Source organism: Carettochelys insculpta, chromosome 11 (assembly GCF_033958435.1).
Source record: "Carettochelys insculpta isolate YL-2023 chromosome 11, ASM3395843v1, whole genome shotgun sequence".
In the NCBI taxonomy this organism is placed as follows: domain Eukaryota; kingdom Metazoa; phylum Chordata; order Testudines; family Carettochelyidae; genus Carettochelys; species Carettochelys insculpta.
In genome coordinates, this window is record NC_134147.1 from 13,329,097 (window position 1) to 13,347,716 (window position 18,620).

At 43.0% G+C, this 18,620-nt stretch overlaps 1 protein-coding gene across 6 annotated transcripts in view; it reads right to left on the minus strand.

Moving 5' to 3' along the window:
- IQSEC1 (IQ motif and Sec7 domain ArfGEF 1) overlaps nt 1-18,620 on the minus strand; it is a 723,956-nt gene that overhangs the window by 269,074 nt on the left and 436,262 nt on the right. For 5 of the 6 annotated variants that reach the window (XM_075006129.1, XM_075006127.1, XM_075006128.1 and 2 more), the window contains one exon: nt 9,357-9,401. The exons of the other annotated variant lie outside the window; for it this stretch is intronic. In XM_075006129.1, the coding sequence (XP_074862230.1) occupies nt 9,357-9,401 (45 nt within the window). The remainder of the gene's footprint in view (nt 1-9,356; nt 9,402-18,620) is intronic. 6 annotated transcript variants of the gene reach the window in all.

Consider the following 18,620-nt stretch of genomic DNA (forward strand, 5'->3'; position numbering starts at 1 on the left):
TGTTTTTAAAAACAACATGAAGTCCTGTGGGAGCTTATTAACAGATATTTTGGAGTCTATATTTTTAGTCTATAAGGTGCCACAGGACTTCTTGTTCTTTTTGAAGATACAGACTAACTCGGCTACCTCCCTGATACTTGTGTTTTTAACAGTTCTGACGCTGTCTCTTCTCACTGTGCTCGAGCCAGCGATACAGCTGACTACAGAATCAGATTTTTTGGCAAGCTGAATAAGGGGGATAGGAGGAAATATAATGGGGCAGAAAGGAACATGCAAAGGGAGGGGAGACAAGCAGAATTTCATGTGTCCCTGGCTGCAGTCACTGGTGATGCACTGTGATGACCAGCTATTCCCACTGTTGTGCCAAAGTCTGGACTTCCCAATGTCTGATTGTGGCAATCTTTCGAGTCCTGGGGAAATGGCAAAGTCCATGGGGTTGAACAGGATGGAATCCTAACAACCCTCCTCTTCCTCCAAGAATTCCCCACTTGGTTCACAAGTCCTGACCCCAAAAATCTCTTTTTAAGAGCCCCCCCAAAAGGGGTGATGGATGGAATAGCCCATCCAACACTACCTGTTCACCTATCAGCTGTACTTCTGGACACATGACGCTTATTACCATGCTTTTCTTGTTTAGCAGGTAGGGTTGCGGTGACCAGGTGTCCTGTTTTTGACAGGTACCCCCTGTCAAAAAGGGATCTTGGGTGTGCTAACCAGACCTGTGACTTTCCTGCTAGTGGGCAGGCTCCCTGCTAGCCTCTGTGCCAAGTGACTCCTGCAAAGAGCACCATGTCACCCTTCTGGCTCCTATGCATAGGGGCAGTGAGGAGGCTCCACACACTGCTCCTATACCCATGCTTTCAGATGCTGGGAACTGTGGCCAATGGGAGTAGTGGGGGCAGAGCCTGCAGCTGGGGCAGCACACAGAACTGCCTGGCTGTGCCTACAAGTGGGAGCTGAAGGAGGAACATGCTGCTGCTCCCTGGAGCTACTTGAGACAAGCACCACCAGGATCCTGCACTCCAGTCTCCTCCTTTTCTGTTCTGCATTTCAAGAGTGAAAGTGCCTCTCAGAATGCTCTAATGCCCCAGAACAGAGTTACTGTGTTTTTAACATTTCAAAACACCAGCTTACGTGATCCTACAGACACACAATGTGGTCTGATGTTATCCTCCATCTCCATTTATTCGGGCTCTGAGGCACCAAATCAGCCTGAACTGCAATCGCAAGCCTGGGGCGCCTTCGAGACTAACAGATTTGTAAGAATCATAGAATTCTAGAGCTGGAAGGAACATTCAGAGATCATCTAGTCCAGCCCCGAACCTAAAGCAGGACCAACCCCAACCAAATCGTCCCAGCCATGACTATGTCAAGCCACCACTCCTCTCAGCAACACACTCCAGTGCTTCACCACCCTGCTGGTGAAACAGTTTTTCCAAATATCCAATCTACACTCCTCCCTCTGTAACTTCAGACCATTGCTCTGTGTTGTGTCATCTATTGCCAGTGAGAACAGTCTCTCTCCGTCCTCTTTGGAGCCCCCTTTCAGGAAGTTAAAGGCTGCTATCAAATCTCCTCTCACTCTTCTCTTCTGCAAACTAAATAAGTCCCAATTTCTCAGCCTCTCCTCATAGGTCATGGGCTCCAGCCCCGTAATCATTTTCATTGCCCTCTCCTCAAATTTCTTTTGGCCCAATCCTCCAATTTACCTAGGTCACTCTGGACCCTATCCCTACCCTCCAATGTATCTATCTGATTCCCTAGCTTAGTGTGATCTGAAAATTTTCTGAGGGTGTAATCTATCTCCTCATTCAGGTCATTAATAAAGATGTTGAATAGTGCTGGCCCTATAACTGATCCTTGGGGCACTTCATTTGAAACTGACTGCCAACCAGACATTGAGCCATTGACCACTACCCATTGGGCCCCTCTATCCAGCCAGCTTTCTCTCCATCTTACAGTCCATGTATTCTATCCATACTTCCTTAAGGTATGGGCAAGAATGTTGTGGGAGACTTATCAAAAGCCTTGCTAAAGTCAAGGCATATCACATCCATTGACTTTCCCATGTCCACAAAGCCAGTTACCGCAACACAGAAGCTACTCAGATTGGTCAGACACGACTTGCCCTTGGTGAATCCATGTTGACTACTCTTGATCACTTCTCCCTCTTCCAAGAGCTCCAAAATGGATTCCTTGAGGATCATCTCCATGATTTTTCCAGGGACTGAGGTAAGGCTGACAAGTCTATAGTTCTCTGGATTGTCCTTCTTTCCTTTCTTAAAGATGGGCACTGCATTTGCCTTATTCCCATCATCCGGGATCTCTCCTGATCTCCACGAGTTTTCAAGTTAATGGCCAAAGGTTCTGCAATCACATCTGCCAATTCCCTCAGTACCCTTGAATGCATTAAATCCGAATCCATGGATTTGTGTGCCACTAGCTTTTCTAAGTAGCTTTTAATCTGTTCTTTCCCCACCGAGGGCTACCCACCTCCTTCCCATACTGCACTGCATAGCGCCATAGGTTGGGAACTGATCTTGTCCATGAAGACTGAGGCAAAAAAAGCATTGAGTACTTGAAGTTTTCCTGTATCATCTATCACCAGGTTACCTCCCTCATCCAGTAATGGCCACACCCCCTCTTTGATAACCCTCTTACTGTTAACATGCCTGTAGAAACCCTTTTTTTTACCCTTCACATTCCTTGCTAGCTGCAATTCCAATTGTGATTTCGCTTTGCTGATTACACCCTGGAAGTCTCCAGCTATATATTTATACTCCTCCTCAATCATCTTCCAAGTTTCCACTTCTTATACACATCCTTTTGAGTTTGAGCCTACCAAGGACTTCCCTGTTAAGCCAAGCTGGTGGCCTACCATGTTTGCTCCTGTGCCTTCAATAAGACTTCTTTAAAATACTACCAGTTCTCCTGAATTCCTTTCCCTCTCATATCTGTTTCCCAAGGGATTCTGCTCATGAGCTCCCTCATGGGAGCAGAAGTCTGCTCTTATGAAAGCAATGGTCTGTATTTCACTGCTCATCTTTCTTCCTTTTGTCAGGATCCTGAAATCTACTGTCTCCTGGTCACTGCAGCCCAAGTTGCCACCCTCTTCTATTTCTCCAACTAGTTCTTCCTGATGTGTGAGCTGCAGGTCAAGCTGCACACAGCCCTTGGTCAGTTCCTTCAGCACTTGTACCAGGAAGTTACCTCCAACATTCTCCAAAAACTTCCTGGATTGTCCGTGTGCTGCTGTATTATTCCCCCCACAAATGTCTGGGTGACTAAAGTCTCCCATGAAAATCAGGGCCTGTGATTTGGAAGTTTCTCTTTCTTCTGAAGAAATCCTCATTAGGTCCTGAGCTTTTGTGGTGCCACAGAACTGATGGTTATTGGTGGTGCTCCAGAAAAAACATGACTATCCCTCTGAGACAGAAATAGTAGGAAATTCATTGTGATGCTTTTCACTTCTGAATATCTTCTCCATAATTCCTATTCTTTAAACACCTACATGATTAGAATTCAGTGTCTCAAGTGATCAGTAGGCTCAAAGTCTAACACTAAGACACATTTTTTTAGGAAACCATGTCACATCAGATACTGGTGAAAGATGGCAGGTCCGGCTTCAAAACGCCTGCATATGGAGGTCAGTTATTTTGATGCAATATATAGCAGAAGACAACTTATACAAAATACAATATTAACTGTGACAAAGAATAACAATCCACATGAAGATGCTTTCATAAAGAACATGAGCAAAATTATAATAGTAGTAGTGATATTTTAATTATTATGGACCCAAATCTAATCTCCAGTACTGCCCTGTAAATCTAGACTACCACTAATTAGTCAAAGGAGTTAATCTAATGTAGTCCCATCACACCCTTTGGAATGGAATTTGTATAAAACTAAATTTTAATCAAATGTCTGGATCTGTGATATTCCCATGTAACTGAGATCAGCACCTGTCCCCTGGTGTTCTAAACCAAATATACATACAAAATGCAAATAATACTAAATGTTCTCAGAAGTGCACAATGCCTGGCATGCAGAGCCAATCACATCTTCATCTTTAGTAAGGGGACAAAAGAGACCAGGAAGGTATAGCACACATCCAGCTTCCCTGGGAGGACATTAACTGTCTGTCAGGAAATTCAGTGTGTTAAAAGAAATCAGGTACAGTAGACCTCCGACTGACATAGGGGTTGCATTCTCACAATCCCTGCATAAGTGAAATTTCAGGGATCCAGGAAAATGACCATGGTGGCAGTGAGTGAAGGAGATCCAGGAACCAGGCAGGAGAGCTGGCTCCCCTCCACTCACTGAAGCCAGGAAAGTTTCCTCGCTTCTGTCAGTGGCGGCAGCTGAGAACCTGACTCTCAGCTTTCACCACTGACAGGAGCAGCTGCCACTCCTGACAGAAGTGGGAAAACCACTCCTGTCAGGGGCAGGGAGAGTCAGGCTGCCACCCCTGACAAGAGAGGTTTCTCCTGCCATTTCCCTGCCACTCAGAGGCTATGTCTACACTAGCTCAAAACTTCAAATGCAAATGTCCATTTCTAAATTTACTAATGAACTGCTGAAATACATATTCAGCGCCAGTTAGAATGCCGGCAGCTGTGGCACTTCAAAAGTGACGCAGCTCATCGCCGCACGGCTCATCCAGACGGGGCTCCTTTTTGAAAGGACCCCACCAACTTTGAAATCCCCTTATTCCTATCAGCAGATAGTTGCTGGAGTCCTTTCAAAAAGGACCCCCATCTGGATGAGCCGTGCGGCGGCGAGCTGCGCCAATTTCGAAGTGCTGCGGCTACTGGCATTCCAATGAGGCACTGAATACGTATTTGCAAATGGCCATTTTGAAGTTTTGGGCTCGTGTAGACATGGCCAGAGGGTGTGTCTACACTTGCATTCCTCTTTCGAAAGAGGTATGTAAATTGAAAATGCAAATGAGGTATAAATTTGCATATTCAACACCTCATTTGCATATTCTTCTAACAAAAGAAGAAAGTCAGTGCAGACTCTGCTCTTTCAAAAGTAAACCCATCTTCAAAAGAATCCTTTTTCCTGGAGTCTTGCCGTCAGCCCCCGATAGCGGGGAGCCTGGCTGGGGCATTGACCCAGCTGACAGCCTTGCAGCTTCAGGTAAACACCACAATTGTGGAGAGCCCAGCTGGGCTGAGGGGAGCCTGGCAGCCCAACAGTTGGGGCCCTGCAGGAGTGGAACCCCCGCTAGCAGCCTTGGGGCAGGGAGCCAGCTGCAGCCAGGAGAGGAGCCCAGCCAGCAGTCTGGCAGCTCCACAACAGGGCAGCCAGGAGGCCTGCCCTTTCCTTGTCTGGCAAATCCCCTTGGCTGGGAACACTCAGGTCCCAAGGGTGCTGGATGAGGGAGGTTCAACTTGCATTATGAACTTACCAATTTTCGTGTTCTCATTAGGTAAAGTTAATGGACATACTGAATAATAATCTCCAGGCCATGATTTGGGGAAACAGTTTTATTAAACCAATTATAAATAAAACATACCTTTATCTGTCTCTCTTGTGCATTTCTAAGTGGACCCAAAACTGTATTGTCAAAAGGACAGTCATTTTATTCACAGTGCTATTGACACTGTTCATAAAGAATTCTCCATTCCTTTTTCAGCTGTTAGATTTTCCCCTCCTTTTCTTCCTCAATTTTCTATTCCCTAAATCCTTCTTAGTGTCATCTGCCCCAAGGAAGTAATCCCAAAACGACACAAAGGCTATGTTTACACTAGTCAAAAACTTCGAAATGGCCATGCAAAGTTTACTAATGACGCGAAGTTTACTAATGACTCGCTGAAATACATATTCAGCGCCTCATTAGCATGTGGGCAGCCGCTGTGCTTCGAAATTGACGCGGCTCGCCACCAAACGGCTTGTCCAGACGGGGCTCCTTTTCGAAAGGACCCCGCCTACTTCGAAGTCCCCTTATTCCTATGAGCAGATGGGAATAAGGGGACTTCGAAGTAGCCGGGGTCCTTTCGAAAAGGAGCCCCGTCTGGATGAGCTGCATCAATTTCAAAGTGCCGTGGCTGCCCCCATGCTAATGAGGCACTGAATATGTATTTCAGTGCTTCATTTGTAAACTTCGAAATGGCCATTTGCTTGGCCATTTTGAAGTTTTTGGCAAGTGTAGACACGGCCAAAGTATGGCATTAAACCTGCCCCTTGCACAAAGATTTATTTTATCCAGGACAATGTCTGCACTGCAGTGATTGTTTCTGGTAACTCCCTCCCAGTGAATGCTTCATCATCAGCCACATCATGCCCTGTGCTAAAATGAGGTTGCAGAGCTGTAGGGAAAAGACAAAACCAGAAACTGTATCTGAGTGATGATGGAGACTGTGAAAGTAAGTACAAGCAAATCAATGATTATTTGAATGACAATGGAGTTCAGACTGAGTATCACTCCATGCTCTTAGGCCACTGAAGAGGAAAGGGATGTTTTAGAAAGATTTAATGTATTTCTAGGAACCCTTGTTAATTCTATCACATTACTTACAGTTACTTACATTACTTACTTCACATGCTTTGAAACCAAGAGGAAATTAAATAGCCACCAGACCTTTTAGTTTGAGTTATTTCAAACAGAATGGACACCTTTCAATTGTTTTCTGGTACAAATACGGTTAGGCATAGCACCAGCTGCAAAACACATGTCCTCTCAACACAGACCAAACCTTAAGGGAGGCGTTTTGGAAAACAATTGCCAGCTTTTTCTTTTAAGATAAAGTGATTCTACCCCAGATGAACCAAAGGAAGTGTGCATTATTTAATGTGTAACTGTATGACAGGAGAGCAGAAGTGCCTCTTTGGCCGTGTCTACACTAGCCAAAAACTTCGAAATGGCCATGCAAATGGCCATTTCGAAGTTTGCTAATGAAACTCTGAAATACATATTCAGCGCCTCATTAGCATGCGGGTGGCTGCGGCACTTCGAAATTGATGCGGCTCGCCACCGCATGGCTCGTTCAGATGGGGCTCCTTTTCGAAAGGACCCCAGCTGCTTCGAAGCCTCCTTATTCCCATCTGCTCATAAGAATAAGGGGAGTTCGAAGTAGCCGGGCTCCTTTTGAAAAGGAGCCCTGTCTGGATGAGCCGTGCAGCGGCGAGCCACGTCAATTTTGAAGTGCTGCAGCCGCCCGCATGCTAATGAGGCGCTGAATATGTATTTCAGCGCTTATTAGTAAACTTCAAAACAGCCATTTGCATGGCAATTTTGAAGTTTTTGGCTAGTGTAGATGTAGCCTTTAAGATCTAGGCTACGTCTACACTAGCACACTACGTTGAAGTATCCTATTTTGAAGTAAGGACATCAAAATAGGCTACTTCGATGTGTATCGTCTACATGTCCTTCAGGGCTGGTGCCGTTGATGTTCAATGTCTAAGTAGCGACGGGGAACGTCGAAAGGAGCCACCCTGGAAGGAAATGCAGAGCGTCCACACACACAAGCACCCTCCGTCGAAATAAGGGGCCAGCAAAGCCTGCAGACAGGGTCACAGGCTGGACTAGCCCTTCTGGAGCAAGAGCAAGCTGCTCCCTTAAAGAGCCCCTCCCAGACACACTTGGCCTGCACAGCATGAGGTCCACAGAGCCGACAACTGGTTGCAGACCCCGTGCACACACCATGGACCCCCAGCTGCAGCAGCAGCAGCAGCAGCAGCCAGAAACCCTAGGCCAAGGGCTGCTGCAGGCGGCGACCATAGAGCCCTGCAGGGGCTGGACACAGTGTCTCTCAACTGATGTCCACCATGGAGGACCCTGCTATTTCAATATAGCAGGACGCGGATTGTCTACACATGCCCTACTTCGATGTTCAACGTCGAAGTAGGGCGCTATTCCCATCTTCGGATAGGAATGGCGATTTCAATGTCTTGCTGCCTAACGTCGATTTCAACTTCGAAATAGTGCACGGTGCATGTAAACGCGACGCGTGCTATTTCGTCATTGCGCCAGCTGCTTCGAAGTAGCTGGCTAGTGTAGATGCACCCCTACACTAAAGGGGCCAACATTTTTCCAGATTAAGTGATCAAAAGAAAATGGAAGGTGCTGCAATGATTTACATGAAAGCACCTTCTGGACCATGTCTACACTAGCACCCCCCTTTTGAAAGGGGGATGCTGATGAGACACTTTGGGATATGCTGATGAGGCTCTGTAATGATATACAGCACCTCATTAGCACAAAGGCAGCCGTGGCACTTCAAAAGTGCTGCTTCCGATCATGTGCTGCTTGTCTACCCGGGGTCCTTTTTGAAACGACCCTGCAGACATTGAAATCCCCTTATTCCTATTTGGTTACAGGAATAAGGGGATTTCAAAGCCTCTAATCAAGGTCTGTGATGAATATGCAGCACCTCATTAGCATAAAGGCAGCTGTGGCACTTCAGAAGTGCCGCTTTCAATTATGTGTGTCTTGTCTACACAGGGTCCTTTTTGAAAGGACCCTGCAGACACTGAAATCCCCTTATTCCTATTTGAAACAAAAAAGCAGTCCAACAGAACTTTAAAGACTAACAAAATAATTTATTAGGTGATGAGCTTTCGTCGGACAGACTCACTTCTTCAGATCATTGCCATACCAGAACAGACTTATTTAAGGCACAGTGAACCAAAAATAGAAATCAAGGTTGACAAATCAGAAAAAAATTTGGTTGTAGGAAATAGGGGATTTCAAAGGGGATTTCAAAGTTTGAAAAGGACCCCATGTAGACGAGCCATGCGCGATCAAAAGTGGCACTTTTGAAGCGCTGCAGCTGCTATTATGCTAATGAGGTGCTGCATATTCATTGCAGAGCCTCATTAGCCTATCCCAAAGTGTCTCATTAGCATCCCCCTTTCGAAAGGGAGGTGCTAGTGTAGACGTAGCTACCATGTTTACATACATGTTCTTTGTAGAATGCTGAGCAAGGGGAAAAACACAGGAATAGAGATGCAGCCATCAGCAAACTAACATTAACAGTGGTACATACCCAGAACAAAAGGCCACACCTTCCTTAAGCCCAGGTTGGGGTTTTACAGGAAGTAATGGGTTTTTTTCATATGCATGCACACACACACACACAAATACACACAATGCATGTGAGATTGCAAAGCATTTAATGTCGGAACCTTCCAAGTAACTCATGTTCACATGGAGCAGAAAAGCATCCTTTATCTTCTCTGATATTATGTGTGAGGTTTGATAAATAATCAGTTCTTTAGATAAAGACTTTTCCATCTTTGCATTATAAATTAAGATTATATGCTGTGGTCTTGGTGTTTTGTGATAGAACAGATGTTGAAACTGCTATTTGTGTTCTCCATTTAATGTATATATTAATATACGGTACCTTAGTGGATCAGTTGAGATGCTGCTTCTTGTTTCCAGCGAGGTCCTGAGATAGCAGCAAAAGAATAAAGTTACAAAATATTAAAACTATGATTTGATAAAATTATAAAACACAAAAGTCATCAAAAGTTTAAAAGTGAGGGGTTTTTGCCAGGATTTTTACTAGTTTTTAATTCACATATTTATGAGTGTCAGTAATCATGTGCTCTTTAAAAAATTATGAATTTATTTAGAAAAAAATAATTGACAGCGATTCTCATGTTTACAATGGCACACACTGAAGAAGTGTTTTAAATACAGTTAAAGACATAGGGTGAGTGAGATAATATCTCTTATTGGAACCATTCTGTGTGAGCTCAAAAGCTTCTCTCTCTCACCAACAGAAGTCATTCTAATAAAAGACACAATTCACCCACCTTGCGTTTCTAATATCCTGGGACCAACCTGGCTACGGCAATACTGCATTACACATAGTTTGGAAATTTTGTTTTACTAGACAGATTTATGGTCAAGTCTCAATATTTTAAAATGGTTGCTAGAGCATGCAAATCATACGAACCTACATTCACACAAACTTAACTCTTCTAGTTGAAACTGGACAAAAAATACTTTTTTGGATATTTTTTCCTGTTTTTTTTTTTTTCAAAATCTCTCACAAAAATGTTTCAAAATTTAGGCTGAAAACTGACAGAGAAACCAAAACAAAATTTTGGGATTCTGAAAACCAAAATGTTTTCAAAAACTGATTTTTAAAACACATATTTTAAAAAAAACAGAAATCAAATATTTTAACCAACACCACTTTGTTCTCCAGATTTTCTTCAGTAAGTAAATAGATGAATACATAGAGTATGTTTTCTGATATATTTTGTGAATATATTCATTTGCAATGAAAAGCCCATGTCTCCAATTATTGTTTATGTATTGCAGCTGTCAATACATTTTACTTTAATGAGCATTTCAGAACGTTGCCCCTGTTATTCAGTGTAGCATTGGATTTACCAGCAATGAAAATGATAGTTCATGCAGGCATTTTTAATATCAGCCTATTAACCTTTGAATAGCAGACATTGATATGCACACAAGTATATGCTGGAACTGGGCAAAACCTGTGACAACATTATAAATTATATAAACAAATTCTAGACAACTAACACGTGTGTTCCTCTCAGACTTCCTGACTTCTTCCCATAATAAAATAACCTGAATTACCAGGTCAAATCACATACTCAGATGTGGAACTTGATCCTGACCTTAACTTCCTTCCATCATGCTGATAACTTAATGCTGACATTAAGTCTCCCCACATGAGTAAGTCCCATTATCATTAATTGTCACCATTCTATAGGGAATCCCCACTGACTTCAAAGAGAATTCTGTGCAGGAAGGAGCTACAGAATGGAGTATAATGCAAGTTAATTGATCATATTTATGGAAAAGCAGAGCTGGGCCTGTGTAGTTTCCATGTGCACACTGATGGGGAGGTAGTTCCTTTCATCCCCAATATACCCAACCATGCAAAAACAGAAAGCTGCTTACAGGAAGGAGACAAACTAAATTCTTCTATCAGAGCAGCATTAAACTTGCCTCCTACTCTCTGCTCTCTTGAGTGGTTTGCCTGGACAGATGAGAGAGGAAATTTTGCCCAGAAGGCATTCCTGCTTATGTATATATTTGCTGGCTTTTCTCATGTTTAGTCAAATTTTTGCTATCATTTATTGTTGACAAGATCATTCTTTAAAACACTTTTCAATTGCTTCAGATAACTAAATAGCTTTACTTAGTCTTTAAAATATTTTAGGTCTTCCCTAAAAGATAGGTACAAGGAAATTTAAGGTTAGTCTATAGCAAGTATGGAGGTAACCACAGCTGTTTATCTAAGTTAAACTGGTATACTTCCTAGAGTGACACTACTGTTTATTAACTATTTACCCACAGAGTACAGATAAGCTTGACACTTAAATTTATTGCCTTCTAATGTATAATTTGATGTTGGGAGGGGGAAACAAAAAGGAAAATCAAAGTTTTACAGACCTATTTGTTCCAAATACTATAATGGCTGATCCTTCATGAGCAAACACAAATGTGAAAATGTTTATTTTATTCTTACCAGTCTATTGCAAATAATTGACACATAGGCAAACTGCTCCAAATTAACTTTTGATAGCCAAGCTATGAGCATGTCATCTAAGCAGGCTTATGAAAGTAAAATTGAAATTGAACTAACTAGATGGTATCACTGGAAATTGACTGCACTGACTCAATTTCTGTGTTGAGATTAATATGTCTACAGAAGTAACTTGGGCTTTATTAGGTAGTGATAGCAAGAAGGGCATAAGCACTATGTATGCAAAATGCAACTATTCAAAAATAGAAGAAAATCATATTGTACAAATAGCTTTAAACTATATGATATACATGGCTTTAAAATGCCTTTTATGTGCCTTTTTCCACGCCATAATTTGCTTGCTTTCAGCAGAGTTCAAGATTTATGAATAGTAATGAATTTGAGGGGGTGGTTTACATATGTCTGCCTTGTGGGTCTTTGTTAGTTTGACAATTGAAAAGGAAAACTTAATTTACTAGTAATTTAGTTTATTGCTTAACACAGTCTTTATGCGCAAGTGTCAGCTTGCTCTGTGATCACGACTTTCCGTTACTTTCAGCTAAATAGTTTAAAATCTGCATTAACTGGTTTTGACCCTTGTTACTATAAATAAATATTTAACAGACTCTCAACATCTTTGTGCAGGAACAATATGATGTGCATAGTGAAGAGATGGTAATGAGAAACTAAGCCATACTGATTAGCTTGCAGCCCCAGTGGAACCTTGATTGTGCAGAATGACATTGAACTGTTGTGAGGTAAGAAACATGCAACCCAGTCACAACTAGTCAGACTATAGATTAATTAAAAATAGCAAATTTTCTTTCTAAACTCAGACACAAAAAAAGAGAGGTTCTCCAAATAATTAGAAATATGTACTCAAGAGAAAGGTTTTAATGTGGGATAAATTGTTTCTATTCCCATACTCCACTTTTCTATTGAAGATCTCTGTGGCACAGTGTGTTCAAACATTCAAGAACTGTCTCTGGGACTGTGAAGCAATTTGGCTGAAAAGAGCAATCTATACTAGCGAAATGTTCTAGAAGTTGCCCGTTGCTACGAACATCTGTTCATTTTGACAATGGTAATACTGGAAGTGCTTGTGGAGAGTGTTAACTGGAGTTTTAACCACCATGTGATCCAACTCTCTGTTCAGAGCAGATCTAATCAGTGTGCTGCTTATGCCAACAGTAGCTGGCAACCTGTCTGTGCTACTGTTGCCAATGTAGCTAACACAAATAAGGATGCTCTAGTGTTAAGAAAAGTGAGAAATATTTAGAGCTCCCCACCACTCTCCCAAGTTTAGACAGGATTCGGAAGGCCTGGATAAGTAAGCAACCAGAGGCCCCATGGGTATTGTTGATAATAAAGGTCAGAGCTGATACAGGTAACCCAGGTTGTAATTCCACAAGTTCTGCCAACAACAAAGATGGCCTCTAGAAGGGAGAGGCTGGAACATTTGGCCACTGATAAGTCCCAAACCTGGGAAGTAACTTCTTTGAAGAAATAACATTACTGGAGTATTGAGTGGATAGAGGATCGTAACTACGTGGAAACTGTGCTACATTCCTTTTCCTAAGGCTGTGTCTACACTAGAGAGTTTTGTCGACAGAAGTGGCCTTCTGTCAACATAACTCAGGGAGCGTCTACACATATAAGGTATTCTGTCGACAGCGTCTCGAGAGAATTCTGCATTTGTCTCAACAGTGTTATCCATTGAAAAATCTGAGGAATAACACCTCTGTCAACAGAGTTCTGTCAACAGAGAGGGCTTCTGGTTCATCTTGTAGCCCTGTTTGGAGAGCTTCTGGTCAGCCATTCTGTCAAGAGAGGGCATGGCAGCCTGGCTGCTTTCGGTCAAAAGATGGATTGCTCTGTCAATTTGCTTTTGTGTGTAGGAGCACTCTGTCAATCGAGTTTCTGTTGACACAACTCTGTCGACAGACATTACTATTGACAGATGCTTCTAGTGTAGACATAGCCTAAGAGAAGTAAAATCAAATCTATATTTAAACACAGGAAAAAATGAACTTGAAGAGTAATTCCATGCATTTGAATAAGCAGTGGAAGCCAAACGAGGGCAGCACAAAGGAAACAAAATATTAAAATCCTCAGCTGGAATACTGAAGAATAAAATGAAACTTGAGTATTATGGCAAACATGAGGAATAGTAAGAAGCAGGAGCAAGTCCTGGGTGAGTCCTTCAAGCACACCAGGGCTTATTCTGCCCTGGAGGAGCAACAGGCACAGATGGATAACAGGGCAAATATATTAGCCCTATCCAGTGGCCCAACAGCAATCATTGTAGAGGAACCTTCAAAAAAGAATTGTCCCAATACACATGTAGCCCAGATAAGGAACCACAACCATATACTGTCCCCAAGGTATCAGGATAAAAGATATTACAGTAGGGGGATAGCTAGTCCAAAGAATGGTAGAACACTTCCACTTAGTACCAGCACAAGAAATAAACTTTAAAGCATCAGAGCTAGTACTGGGTTATTGAATAATCTCCCGAGGGAAGTGGTGAAAGTGTCAGTGTATGAGATGGTAATGCTGGACAGCAGAGTATGTCCTGCAGGGTCACCTTGCACTGGCAGGGAAATGAACTATATACCCTAAAGATCTTTTCCCATCTTCATTTTGTACAGTGTTTGCAAGAGCCTTTTAGGTGGGGAGTAGAGGAAATCTGCACTGGCTACAGTCTGGTTAGTCATTATCAGCTAGTCTGGAACACGTGCATGTTTGCACAGGACTTTGACAAAGTGAATTGTGTATACACTGTAACATCAAGACTGGCACAAAGGTCTGTGTCCAATTAGATGTTTTCTAATCTAATGTGTTCACTGGGAGCTCGAAGAACACGTGCAGCAAGTAGTTACACAATTTATTTGGAGCCAAAAAGAGTCTTGTAAAACATGAATTCAGCTAAGCTTTAACTTTGCAAAGAGCTCACTGTCTTTCTCCATTCCCCAGAACAAAGGGGAAAAGGATATTAGGCCTCCACTGCAAAGTACTTCATAGGAGGAAATAATATCCCTTGCAGCTATCAAATTAGATGCAATAACATTAGTCAATTTGTCTTTTAATATTTAAACAAGAAAATCAGTCACCGTCTTTATCCGCTATGAATTATACAGGTTGAACCTCTCTACTCTGGCACCCTTCCGACCTGATTGGTGCCAAATGAGAGAATTTGCTGCACCACAGGAGGTCAATATTGTCTGGCAGCAATACCAACACTTCTGCTGCTTACTGGGCTCTTAGAAGACCTTTGGGGTAAATTAGAGCTAAATAAGAGCTCAGAACATAGGGAGCCAGAACTGGTGGTTATAAATGGACTTTATGGTACCACAGGAAACTCAGCCACCTGATAAGTGAGCATCCAGCAAACTAAAACCATGCCAGACTACAGATGTTGCTGGACTTGACAGATTCAAGCTGTAGTTCCAAAGATTCATGGAGAAAAGAAATAGCTTCTTCAAGCATAGACACAAATCCCAACCCTTGCTCCTAACCCCTATGCTCCCCAATTGCGTATTCAAATATAATAATTGTATGATAAATATCTGGACACATAATCTATTAGCGTTTCTAATCCTCAGTACATGTAGCTTTCAATATCCATTACCAAATGTTTTATCAAAATCTATTTCATGCTCATAGACCCCAGAGCTTTCTTTGTGATGGTACTTGCCAGTACTGAGTACCAGCACCTCAGCAGCCCCTGCCATGGGGCCTCCTCTTTTTTTTTTTCACAAAAGACACCGCATAGACCATTGTGTGTGTTTTTAGACTGTATCCCACAAGTCTCATATTCTAGTCACAATTCAAAGACAAGTATCAGAGGGGTGGCAGTGTTTATTCTGTACCTGCAAAAACAACAAGAAGTCCTGTGGCACCTTATAGACTGACAGATACAATGCAACATATGCTTCTGTGGGCAAAGACCCACTCCAAAGACATTCACTTTTTAAATCAAACAACGGCTTTTTTATTATTGTTCATTTATATTAAGCTTGACCCTTAACCACCAGCTAAGGAGACAGGCTCAGGATACATGTCCCAGACTCATCTGAGTTATGGTTTTAAGATGGGGAAGCCAAGCTGCTATAAGACAGAGGCTGTCACTCCCTTTATGATGAACCAGTAGCCACGACCCATGCCTGAATAACTTCTCAGGCTGAAGTTAAGGCTCACAACTCATACTGCACTGGAAACTGACCACAAGTTGTGCCAAAACCTGTATTTCCCAGTCAGGCCAGACACAACCTGAATGCCAAGTAAACAACCCCACAAAGTTGTCTGCCAGTTGTGGTGTGTGAGGAAAGCCCTTCCAGAACTCAAGAAAGGCAACTGACAATACAAATGATCCATAAGATCCAGCACATCCATCTACGGGATGCAAGAGGAATAAGAATTCTGTGTACCAACTTAGTCTTCCTACACAATTGAGCCAGTTAGCTCTCTGCAGCTCCCAAAATGACCAATATGACACAGGGACTGGGGGCAGCAACCAAAATAGCAAAAAAAGCCATTTTTTTCAAGTTTGGTAATAAACTCGATAATTCAAGAGCCGCAATGCATGCGAATAAGACTTTAACAGCTACACGATCAAAACACAGACACAGTATCACATCCCACAGTGCACTCTACATATTAAAGGAGGAGTTATCCAACGTTTCGAGATCACATATCATTTGCTATTTAGATATGAGTTGTACATTGTTCAGCTTTCAGACATTGATCATTTATTGAAAAAAATCAGGAGGATTTCTTCTTTACTTTGCAATGATTGTGTTGGGAGCCACAAATAAGTCCTTAAAGAGCTGCATGTGGCTCCAGAGCCACAGTCTGCAGACCCCTGCCCTAGGAGGAACCCCCACATTGTCCCCTTCACACTGCAGCATGCAGGAACAAGCCTGTTCTGCCTGAGCCAGAGACGGCCAACAGGGAATGTATGGGTGCGGGGATCTGCAGATGAACAGCAAGCACTGCAGGAAGAGAGGAGATAATCAGTTGCCACAGGTCCCACAATGCAGAGTTCTGAATGGCTTTGCCCTAGGCCTTGCCTTGCCTTGACCTTATTCCCACAAATTGGAAGTTTAGTACACGATCCACAGCTGGAGTCTCAATCCTCAGAGGTCCCCTTTGGAATAGTTTGGACTAGTAAAGGGGCCTTAAAGATGCCTTAATGCAGTAACTTTGGATTCTGCCAACCAGAGCTGCCTTGTCCATAGGATGAGGTGGAGCAGCAGTCCCAAGCCCCACACTTTGGGGGGCTAACATACCTCAGGGAGCAATCCCTGAAGCAGGGATTCCCCCTCATTTATTTTTGTTTGCCTGCACCCCCAAGGCCCGAGCTGCTCAGTTACAGCTTGTTCCCCTTATGCTCTTCTGGCTGCTAGTTTTGCCTCCTGCCTATCACGGAGTCTGAGTGCTCCACCACTTCAGTAGTGGCACTCCAGGAGGCAGCCTGCACACTGTCCTACCCCTGATCTTTCAGACATCTGTCTTGGAGGGACAGACTCTTCCCTTTTCTGGCTGTGGGACCAGTTCAGGCAACCCCCTCCTGGAACAAGTGAGTGCCAACAGCCAATCTCTATCAGAGCCCCTTGCCCACAGCCCAAAACTGGCATCCTCCAGTGCCCCACACCTCCCGCTTCCATGGCCCTTTCTGCCTTCTCCCTGCACTGGGTGGGGGTTGGGCTTGCAACCAGGCTCCAAGCCAGGGGTAGCCCTTACCACCCGCAGCCTCAGGGTTCAACATGCCTTTATCGGAGGGGTAGCCGTGTTAGCCTGCATCTGCAGAACCAACATACATTTATAGCTGAGGATGTAGCCCACAAACTTCTAAATTGTTTTTCTGTCACACTAATGCTGTTTACTAATTTGAATCAAATGACTTTAAGATGAAGTTATTACTGAACTTTAAATGGTCTCCTTAAAAATGATCTATTTTTCTATTTTCTAATCTGCACTACATACTTCAGAAACTCAGGACACACTCCAGGAAAGCACATAAGCACCTACTTCATTGCTGTTGACAATGGGGAAATTGTCATGAACTTGATCTAGCAGAAACATGAAGATGCCATAGAGTTCTGCCAGGCATGTGCAGGAAACTCCCTCAAAAGACTGTTGTGTTCCCAGTGGCAAATCACATCATGCTTCTCAACGCTTAGAACCTCGTGTGCTTTTCAGACTCACTAATGGTTCAAAGACCCATTTATATGAGCATATCACAGCTACCTGATTGTCAGGGGGAATGCTGATTTATTAAAATATTTGGCTGGTTCTCTACCCACCATGTGACCGATGACTAAGTGCCCTGAAGAGTTTTTGCCTCAGAGAAAAGAGCACATCAAAGAAAAAACAGAGGTCTTTGAACTTATTCTTTATCTGACATGCCGGAAATTTATGTAATTTATATTGGCTGCATGCAAGCTAACTGTTTCCCTTCCTTTCTGATCCTCTGCTTTAGGGATGAGTATTACATGTCACAAGACTCCATCAACTCAGGAGTACTGGAAAGACTGCAATGTGATTATATGAGTGCACTGACGCATTCATCTTTCTGTCATGCCTCCCAGACTGTGAGTTACTAGCATGGTGCCATGATTAGATTTCAGATTATAGTATAAATCGGGGTGAGCAATCTTTTCACGTCGCGCCCCACTTTTCATCCCTGCAATTAGCAGGGCCCCCCCAACCTGTCTAAACTCATCCAAACTGATGGAACTTTCCTTTATGTTCATATGGGAAAAAAACAGTCCCTTTCGGCATGTGTAAGAAAATATGTAGAATGTAAAAACGTTATCAGCATGTATATAAATGGGACTACAGCTACATAAAAACAGTAATACGTTTCAACATTTTTAATGAGATAGATGAGCCAGAGACCCAGCAGCCAATCATGCTGAGCTCCCCTGCGCCAGGAAATTTCATGCCCTTCACAAGGGGTCCACCCCCCATTTTGTGCACTCCTGGTATAAGCAATAAGGGGAGAAACAAGTTATTCTAGGAAGACCATAAAGTAATCGGATAATATTTAGACTGGGAACTACTGTTGTGTTCAGATTCCCAGCAAAGCGCATGTTGGTGGACTTACCATCATTGAGAAGACTGCACACTGTTAAGCCTGTAAACTTTCTACAC